This window comes from Oryza glaberrima, chromosome 12, assembly GCF_000147395.1.
Source record: "Oryza glaberrima chromosome 12, OglaRS2, whole genome shotgun sequence".
Lineage (NCBI taxonomy): Eukaryota > Viridiplantae > Streptophyta > Magnoliopsida > Poales > Poaceae > Oryza > Oryza glaberrima.
Window position 1 is genome coordinate 5,194,729 of NC_068337.1, and position 10,630 is coordinate 5,205,358.

At 38.3% G+C, this 10,630-nt stretch overlaps 2 protein-coding genes across 3 annotated transcripts; both read left to right on the top strand.

Annotated features, from left to right (window-relative positions):
• The first annotated feature begins 926 nt into the window (after window positions 1-926).
• LOC127757871 (L10-interacting MYB domain-containing protein-like) lies at window positions 927-3,213 on the top strand. 2 transcript variants are annotated; one of them, XM_052283456.1, is made up of 3 exons: window positions 927-1,194; window positions 2,014-2,327; window positions 2,405-3,213. In XM_052283456.1, exons 1-3 carry the CDS (start codon window positions 927-929, stop codon window positions 2,981-2,983), a joined length of 1,161 nt encoding a protein of 386 aa, XP_052139416.1. In that variant the 3' UTR covers window positions 2,984-3,213. The 2 variants fall into 2 exon arrangements, with proteins under 2 accessions (XP_052139416.1, XP_052139417.1); XM_052283457.1 differs by having other exon boundaries at window positions 1,086-1,194; window positions 2,019-2,327.
• A 3,231-nt stretch (window positions 3,214-6,444) lies between these two features.
• On the top strand, window positions 6,445-10,366 carry LOC127757878 (AP-2 complex subunit sigma). Its single transcript, XM_052283468.1, has 6 exons — window positions 6,445-6,611; window positions 6,696-6,794; window positions 6,878-6,928; window positions 8,099-8,272; window positions 9,148-9,207; window positions 10,038-10,366. Exons 1-6 carry the CDS (start codon window positions 6,609-6,611, stop codon window positions 10,077-10,079), a joined length of 429 nt encoding a protein of 142 aa, XP_052139428.1. The 5' UTR covers window positions 6,445-6,608; the 3' UTR covers window positions 10,080-10,366.
• Window positions 10,367-10,630: the final 264 nt, after the last annotated feature.

A 10,630-nucleotide genomic window follows, 5' to 3' on the forward strand; every position in this document is an offset into this window, starting at 1 on the left:
TATTTTGGTAGTTTTTTACTTTAGCAGTCTTTTTGTTTCTTTCTTTGTTCCCTTATCCACATGCAATGGTCGTCTGACTGGTTACGTTGTATAACAAAAATTTTTTTCTAATATACTGACGTGCAATCCTTTGGTGCGTTCGCGAAAAGAAAGGGGGATCAATTGCAAGTATTTCATGGGAATTAAACTTTTCTTGTGAAATTATTATAAAATTCCAGCATTCTAAATGAGCTCTAATGTGTGATAATTTGCATTCTCTATATATATTGAATAATTCTTTTGTTGATTATTACTTCAGGTAAAGTACGAAGGAACAAAGGTATTTACCTCATGATGAAAAATAGAAGTGATTTATAGTCATAAAAACAAGCACTTAAAAAGGGAAGATGCTATGTTTAATTTAGTTTTCTGGCTATTTGATTATAAGAATAAATTCAATATTTTTTAAAATAAACTTAACAAATAATTTGAAATAAGTGGTCTAATAAATAATGTTAGTACAAAAATTACTTTTAGAAAATAGAACATATATTTTTTAAAAATAATTTGACGAATAAACTGAAAAGCTCAGATTTTGCATGCTAAGTCGCCAACAAGATTATGTGGCCTGGAGAAGACTTATGCGAGTTGCGTAATGTTGTTTTTGGCATACAAACTATTTATTTGTAATAATGGCTTTTATTTTGAAATTTCGATACCTCCTCTTTTACATTCCAAAAAAGATGGAAGGAAGGAAAATATTGAACTATGTGTTATTACTACTTGCAACAGCTTATTAGCTACACTAGTCACTAAACATTTCAACTTGAAAATTTTTTTCAAGACCTCATATATCTCCATTAATGATTTTCCCAAATCATAGCCATTTTTGCAGCGCAGCCTCTTCATATTTTTTTTCCCGAAATTCCAGTTAATTGGGTTGGTTCATGGCTTTTAATTTCGACTGGAGCCGGAGCCGAAGCCGGAGCCGCTGTTCCCAAACGGCTCGGCTCCACCGCCCAGCTCCGCAGAAGCCACGCGGAAGCCGGAGCCCATTTGTGCCCCAGCTTCTCCTGCTCCAGGAGCCCAATTCGGCCCAGCTCCACCACCGCTCCTCCCGACCTAGCGCCGCCGCCGCCGCCGCCCTGCACCGTCTCCCCGCCGGCCGCCTCCACCCGCACCGCGCGGTGCCCCCCTCATCACCAAGAACGGAAGGTATCCATCCATCCATCCATCTATTATTCGTCCCGCACATGAATTCCCCCCTTTATTTTCTGAGAGGCACACCCTAAATTTCCAGCAGCAGGAACAAAATTATCATACTTGATTTCTTGCAAAGAAAGAATGATGGATTAATTCGTCTTTGTGCTTGATGCTTCTTTCTTGTAGTGGTGGTATCTAGTAGGCTAGAATTGTTGTTTGAGTTTCGTGCCATCATCATGTTTAGGGGGTGTGTGTGTAGCAGATTGAAGTGGTTCTTGGTTCCTGTTCCCAACAGGTCCAAGTGATGAGCCTACTAAAGGGGAGCATTCCAGAATTTCCTTTTGGATTTTTGTTTCACTTGTTACTTTTCTCATGTGTATGGTTTTGCTTACTTATATGCTGCTTTGCGCGATTATTGTGCATTTGAATGGAGGTTTACCTTTGGACTTGATAGAGATCGGGTTATGGTATCAAAAGAAATGAAGTTCTAGTTATTGTTCTCAATTGATCTGAACAGGACATATCAGAATTTTTTTAGTTACAGTTGTTTGATTCTTCTTTCCTTTGGTTTCAAGAGTGTACATGTTTGAAAACATAGCCTAGAAAGACCTTCCATCTCTGCAACCTTTCTTGTTTTCGTAGTTCAGGGTGAAACCTGAAATATCTTTGTATGGTAGTGTTGTCTTGGGACAATCTTTTGAGAGTATATGACCATCAGTTCATGGATTTAATCTCTGTTTTGGTGTCGAGTTCCACCACTTCTTGCTTATACACAAATAGTTCATCATGACTGTATGATGCTAAATTGCAGACTCTAATCTATTTTATTAGTGCAGATGACAGAAGCTGCTGAGTGGAATGATGAGAACACTAAAATTATCTGTGAACTTTATGCTGAACAAGTTCGGGCTGGAAATCGACCAAGTACTCATCTCAACAGCATTGGATACAGCCAAGTTGCATCGAAGTTTCAGCAGAGAACTCATTTGCTTTACACCAAGAGACAACTTAAAAACAAATGGGATAAACTTAGGAATGAGTACACCATCTGGAAGAAATTGCTTATAAGAGGATCAGGTTTAGGTTGGGACAGTACAAAAGGAACAATTGCAGCTGACGAAAACTGGTGGAACAAGACAAATACAGTATGCAATAGTTGCGCTTTCTCGATATCTTCTTACCATGTGAACTATGCTATCAGTTGATACCTTTTTTTTTACAGGAGTTGCCAGGTGCAAAAAAATTCCGCAAAGCTGGAATGAAAAATCTGGATCATTTGAGAGTGATGTTTGATGATATTGCCAGTAACGGTGTGGATCATACACCGGTGCCAGCAACAAGTTCGCCATCTACTCCGGAAAGTCCTGTAAATGTTGCTAATCTTGACGGACTAGACAATGACATGGAAGATAATGATGACACTCAGCTGGAAGAGGAGTCTCCCTTGAATCGGAACAAGAAAAGACCTCGCCATGCTAATAATGCTAACAAGAACAAGAGTAGTAGGACTGAAATTGCTTTGCTCATGCAAGCTCAATTGAAGGGTATGGCAGATTTGGCCGAGAAAGCACAGGCCACTTTTGAGAATTTCACCTCCCTTGTTGGCTCTCTAGGATCCAGCATTCAGTATGTTATGACATTGGTTCAAGAATGTGGAGCACGGAGTGGAAGCGACGAGCATTTCATTGCAACTGAGTTGTTTGTCAGTAGAGAACAAAGAGAAATGTTCTTGACTCTGAGTACCGCTGAGGAGCGTCTAGAATGGCTTAGAAGAAAGTATAAAGCTAAGTATGGTGCTTAAGAAATATGATCGCGGAGCTTCCTGACATCGTTTCACTTAGCTCTTGTTGCCTTAGGTATTCAAGACTATTTTTCTTTTCTTTTGTATCGGATGCTAGCATGTATTAGATCCTGACAAGTGTGGTCGTCAACCTGTGGGTGTAAAGGCTGATCTATGAATGTACAATCATCGTTTAGCATTAGCTGTTTATTTCTTGCTCATTTTGAATTTAATGCTGTCAAATGTGAGATCATATATGCTTCTGACGAAGGGATTCCTAACCAGTTTGAGACTGTAATCACATCCATTTTTTGTCCCAAATTTCTTTCAGATTTTCTGGAATCTTTCAGCTTGAAACAAAATTCAGTAGCAAATATGATTCAGAAGAGCATGGGTACCAGGTTCACTGTAGGAAAACCTGTTACAGGTGGCAACAAGACTGATCGGAATTCATAACCCTGAATCAAACCTGTCTGAAGAAACTCATTTGATTTTTCTCCTCCAATTTCTTGTTATATTTGAAGCACTAGCAACTGCAATAGCAAATCTGATGATGCTGAAAGACATTAAAAAGTAATATCGTTTCATTCCGGATATATTCCGGTTGTTGCAAATCCCTGTATAGTACTGAAACTAGCTTCTTAACTGACTGAAAGTTGTGCTCGTTCATTTCATTTGTTTCTTCTTTAAAGGTACTTGATGAGTAATATGTGAGCAGCCTGTAATGGCTGGCTTGTTCTCAATTGCAATGTTCTGAATGTGATATGTGCTTCTCATACAAAGATAACGTGTTTTGCAACAAAAAAAAAATATTGCAAAGGTGATAGTTGTTCTTTTTCTGATTTTTTTTTACAGTATGATACATAAATGGAAATTTTGTTAACTTCATCAAATATTTCCAATAAACAGAAATCCAATGAACTGTCAGAGGTAGGTGAGAGGGACTTTCAGATAACGTATTCGATATTCTTGCAGAACACAAGGGCCATTCGCAAGCTAGGACACTTGAATTCCGGAGAGGGTTTGAAAATTGAAACCGAATGTCCCTAATGTCAAAACAGAAGAACTTTGGAGGTGGTATATGGACATATGGTATTTCGCTTTTTCCAAAAGAAAAAAAATGTGCAACTTAGCTCACCGAGCAAGCACAACTAGAACAGAATGGAAGTGGACCCTTTTCCCCTCCAATATTGCAGGTGCAGTAGAAAGTGACTGATATTTGGGCCTGGACCCTAATGTCAGTGTCTAGTGTCTTACTACAAACAATCCCCGTCCAAACAAAAATGACTTAAAGTTTATTTTACGATTTAGTGTAAATGTATACCTAATTCATCTTTGTTTTGCCCATACTATATTTCTCATGGTCAATAAATGGGACGGTGATGTAGCAAGGCGTAGAAGATGGGCCTAATTTTTAAGTTAGTAATCAAATGGCCAAAGCGAGCTTTTATCAAACATTATGACCATGAAAATCAAAGTTGGACAAAAAAAATTTCACCGGACCATGAAAACCAAAGTTAGAACCCATGCACATTAAAAAATAATATGATGCTATGTTATTTTTTATCTCTATGTTTGAGCATCTCCAAGAGTGTTCTATACACACTAGAGTGTTCTATACACACTGGTGGAGAAGTGGTTTTTACTCCCGGTTCGTAACCCCTGTATAGTCCCGGTTTTTTAACCGGGACTATGAATCCGGGACTAAAGATCGCTATCTTTAGTCTCGGGTGAAATAACCAGGAGTAAAAATCCATTTTTAGTCCTGGTTGGTTAGTGTTACCAACCGGGACTAAAGAGGCTAGATCCGGTTGCTTCTTTATTCTTTTCTTTTCTTCATTGTTTTTAATATATTGATTTCACCCCATCCCATCCCTAAAATCCCAAATCAATCATCCTCAAATTGCCTCCAAATCCACAAATCAATCATCTCAAAATCACAAAATCTTAAAAAAAATTACATCACAACTTCTACAAAATTCATCACATATTCACATCACACACAAATCAAATACATCACACACCAATCTCAGATCCAAATCACAAGTTCTCCCAAAAAAAGAAAGAAAAAAACCGCCGGCGCAGGCCGCCGCCTCGCCGCGTCGGCCGGCCGGCCGCCAGGCCAGCCCTCCGCGCCCCGCCGCTGCAGTAGAGAGGAGAAGGAGAGGAATAGATAAGGTTGAGGAGAGGAGTTAAAGGAGAGGAGGAGATACCTCGATCTGATCGTGCACGCCTCTTCGATCTTCGCGTCGATCTTTTTTCCTACAAATAGATCTTTTTTCGTATGGCGATCTTTTTTCGGTTGGTGTTATCAACCGGGACTACAAATAGATCTTTAGTCCCGGTTGGTAACACCAACCGGTACTAAAGATTGAAAAGTATCCTGGAGCTTTTAAACCGGGATTAAAGATGTTTTTAGTCATGGTTTTTAATACAACCGGGACTATTGTGAAATCTGGTCGACTGACCAAAGATGGTTTCTCTACCAGTGACATGTTCTCTAAAGCTAAATTCTAGGAATTAAGGGTGGTTGGGATGACTCCGCCTCTACCTCCACCTTTGCTGGAGTTGGAGTTTACCAAATAGTTTCAGTTTCATCTAAAATGGGAGTAGAGCTGGGTGGAGTGATCTCACAAAATAAATTAGAGGTGTAGCTGAGTTTATACTTTTCCACAACTCCACTTCAAACTCAACTCCTGAAGTTAAACAGGGCATAAGTAAAAACCACGTCCTCAAAATCCAAATGCACTTCCAATTTTATTTCAAATGGTGCAAGTCACAATGTTCAGTTTTTGGCTCCAACAATAGTGTTGGTTTGATTTTTATATCACTAGAGATGAACTAATTGATTGATGGGTAGTAAGGAAACCTTTTGAATGAGTGGTATAAGTCAAAACTATTGGTTGGTTATGCATCATACTTTACACCAATTCTAAACACCGTAAATATAATCTAATAGACTTGTATAAATTTTAAGTCAAATCAACCAGAAAATTCATAATTTGAAAATAATATAAAAAACTAAACCTCACACAAGTACAAGTTAACAAGTACTAGATATTTAATGAAAGAAAATTAATTATCTACTTCATTCGCTCGGATACTCAAGACTTGGTAACCTAGCACCTAATGACGAACTTATATGCCTACTTTGTGATCTATCTCATGCTACATGCTACTGGATGGATGGGTCATTTTGGATAAAAATAAACGATAGTTTCGAGTCAACATGGACTACCCTCTAACTACGCCACTGCTAATATAAGACACTTAACAAAAATAACCAATACTTTTTTTTCATACACCCTTCTTACACTTTGCTTAGTATTTTAGGGATTCCACAGTTTAGATACATTATTTTTTTTAATTTTACATTTGCGATGCTCCAAAGAAAACTATAAGGCTTTTTATTATACCATATTCTTATATGGATTATCAATTTGGTCAAAAATATAGAAGAGATGGCTGACACAAGGGAGACATTTCAGCAGGTGTAAACCCAACCAGGCGACCAACCTTCCAAAACCAAGAGAAAATCGAAAAGAAAAAAAGAACGCATCTTTCCTGCCTTTCCTCCTCCCAAAGCTCCAAATCGCGCCCCGCCCCCCAAATCCACGAGCACCAGCGATCGCCGTCATCCTCCGCCATGGTAAAGATCCCGCATTCAGCCTCTTCTGTTCCCCCCCTCTCCGCGATCTGAAACCGTACCTGTTCTTCCCGGAATGGGCTGCAGATCCGGTTCATCCTGCTGCAGAATCGGCAGGGGAAGACGCGGCTGGCCAAGTACTACGTCCCGCTCGAGGACTCGGAGAAGCACAAGGTCGAGTACGAGGTGAGGGGGATCCAGCAAAGGAGATTCCATCTTGGCGCTGGTTCGATTTGTGGGTGTTGATCTGGGTCTTTTCTTGGTCGCAGGTGCATCGGCTGGTGGTCAACCGGGATCCCAAGTTCACCAACTTCGTTGAGGTGAGTTCTTGATCTTTTATTTTGGGGGGAGTTATGCGATTCTTAGGCGATTCATGGTAGAAGAAAACCAAGAGCTGCGTAAAGGTCTTTGCTTTTGCTCTCTTGTGGGTAATCTCAGATCGAGCATGTTCTTGGCCTGGACTGCTCGTAGGATTGAATGAACTCGGTCGATTTGGAATTGTAGATACTGTTGGATTTAGGTGGTTCCTGCATAGCATGGCACCTAGAAAGGTTGTGATTTTGGCTCGGCTGGTGCTTTCAGTTATATACAGGGAATTATGCTTCTGGTTATATGCGATGAAGCAAGAATCTGAAGATTGAGTGTTTTTGTTATTCAACAATAGTAACTTGTTATCTGTACTTCGCATAGTGTGTTGAAAACGAAATCATTAATCTTGTTCAGTGCCTTAGCTCTGCTAGTAATAGGGTTGTAAAGTTCATAAAGTGGCATGAGATTTTAAATAGTAGTCTGCTGAGAAATCTACCAAGTCAGGCTAATGGGCTCTTAATCTATGTTTATTATATGCCTTTCTTTTGGTGAACTCAGTATTATTTTCCCTGTGCTGCAATGCATTCGTTCCTTGTTTAGTTCAGTAATTGAGGTGCATGGATAGCAATTGGATCCTTGTTTAGTTCAGAGTGAATCCCTAAAGAAAATGTCTGCAGTGGTAGATAATTTTGACCCTGGAATTTTTTTAAAAAAAGATTCTGTGCTCTGCTAGCTGATTTGAAGTATTGACATGGCAAATAATTTATCCATAGAATAGATATCTTGAAACTTTAGTATCATTGATGGATAATTTTCTTACTAATTTGGAATTTTGTTACTTAGCATGCTTACTTTATGGGGGCTGGATTGATCTTGAGTCTTGACCGCAAGCTGCTCTCTGTACAGTTAGTGATCTTACTACATGACTAATCTAGAAATCCTAAGCCTATGAAACATAGTATCTTGAGATTCTAAACCTATCTTCATGTAATATGCCGTTAATAGACGACATCACAAAAAAAAAATCTTTCATCTTTTTGTTTGTTGGTAGCTGGTTCTGCAGTTTTTAGACCATACTACATGTTGGGAGTATCATCAAGTTTCAAAATGTTACTTCTGACAGCAGTCTTTGGTATATGGGAATCAGTATATTCACTTTCTTTGTGATAATTTTCATGCAGTTCCGGACGCATAAAGTTATATACAGGCGATATGCAGGACTGTTTTTCTCAATGTGTGTGGATATCACTGACAATGAGTTGGCATACTTGGAATGCATCCACTTGTTTGTCGAGATATTAGATCATTTCTTCAGCAATGTGTGTGAACTCGACTTAGTATTTAATTTCCACAAGGTAACAGCTATTTCTCAACGGGCTATTCCTGTATCAGTATGACAATTATGATACTCATGATCCAATTGCACTCCTTTCTCATGTTTAAGCAGAAGTGAAATTTTATTGGCCAATGCTTTTCTTACGTATTTTTCCTTGCACTGGAAAAGTTTGAACATGATGCAGAATCGTGCAACTTTATACAACACTTCTATATTATGCTGTTAGAGTTAGAGCTGTTAACTTCTTCTGGCGTTCTTTTTCTTCTTTTTTTTTTTTCATTTGATCGAGAACCATCCTTCATGGGATGAGTCATTATACAGCTCAGAACAGTGGCATGGTACTCCTGAAAACATAACATTACTGGCCTAATCTGAGCAAAATTACTTTGTTTCCTTTTAGTTATTTCTGATATTAAGTTGATCGTATTTTCTTGCATATCACTCGATACTTGGGTCAATGAGATAAGTGTTGCTGTTATGCAAAGGATATTGTATTTTAAAGTTTCAGCTATAGTTATACACTGATAAACATTGTAATATAATATGATACCGTGTCGTGGTCCCATATGTATTTTCTATTCTTTCCCAATAGGGTCAATAATCAAATTTTATTTGCATTAGACAATAATTTACCTCATGTCCCAATCTGACAATTATTCACTCCAAAGCATTAACTGAATTTGGAATGTATAATATTGTAATTCTGATCTTAACTATTATCTTGACTAAATCCTACCAATAATTCTGATCTTAACTACTATCTTGACCAAATCCAACCAATTATACTTCTTGTTTTTCTAAATGATTTTGCCACATCTTATAAGTTTTGAATAAAGGCCATGGGCAGAAGTAATCTGTGAATTTTGTTTCTTATTGTTATGCTATGTTCTGTAGGTTTATTTGATATTGGATGAGTTTATTCTCGCTGGAGAACTTCAAGAGACAAGCAAAAGGGTACATCTTTTTTCTATCATAATACATACATCTGTCAACCATGTGTCCTGTTCTGTCTGTTACAACATTGGTGCAAGTTTACATTTGTTCCCAGCAATCCAGCATGTAGTGTAACATAATGACGTTGTAAATTATACATTTTATGCATTATATTAATGGTACAATAAAAACTTTTCTGCACCTACTCATGCTAGGATGATAAACACATCTTGCCCTCACTCCAGTGTGGAGCTTAGTTTCAAATATGGCATTTCATGGTTGCAATTTTCACAGAATCAAGATACCAACTGAACTGCTGAAGCAGCCTAAATGCAACTAACTGCCTATTTGTTTTGGTGGAAATGGAATTTAAAACATAATGATTTTTGGAATGCCAATTGTTCTGCATTTTGTTCCAGTACATTGGGTCAGGATTCTCATGCTGAATGCCCTCACCACCTCACGTATGCTGTAGATGCATGCTGAAGTGCACTAACTATGAAGTCTTCATGTGTACTATCACAAATAACTGATGTTAAGGAATATGAAGTGAGATGAATAATGGAACTGTAGAGGTCTAAGAGGCATCTGTGTATGCTCAATGTGATTCTCTCTTTCATATCAATGTCTTTGTTGGTTTGCGCTTTGCAGTATCAAAACTAAGCTTTGGTTTGTAAACTTGACAGCATATATTAGCATCAAATTGACCCTCTTTCTTTTACATTTTGTGCCCCATGAAAACTTGGTGACAATTGTTACTTCTGAAGTCTATGAATTAAGGAACAGCATTTGACCTTATGTGATAACTTCAACCTTGGGTAGTCCTTGATATCACTTTTGTTTTCTTTCAGGCAATAATAGAGCGAATGGGTGAGCTTGAGAAGCTGGAATAAGAAGAAACGGTGTACACTAGCGTACATGGGCAGATGATCAAGAGTGTTGCCATCTCTTTCTCTGCCGTGCCAAGACATTGCTCTGCATTTTGTACAATTCTTTGTAGCTATTGTGTTATACCTAGCGCACCTACATTTTCACCGGCTGTTCATCTGTGTAAGTCTCCTTTATTGCTTGGTGAGGCTACTACACACTGCTAGATTGTTCTGTTGATTACCATGGAATCAGTCATCTTTGTGCATTTGCTTGAAGTAATCATCATTATAGCAATCTCTTTTTTTTCACCTGTCTGATTGGGAGTCTGATCTTTTGATGCTGAATCAATAATATGACTGTTTTAAGCAATCTCTTGATCTTTTCATATCATAGGCAGGCCTTTTTTTCTCCACTAGATCACTGTTTGCACTGTGTTTATGTGCTGGTACGGTACTTACTACTGCTGTGTATTTTTGCCAAAGCCATTATAGTCCTGTGGAATAAGTTCACTTTGTGACCCTCAGAAGTGATCGAAATCTAATCTGTGACCCTAAACCACAAAACCGGATATCTT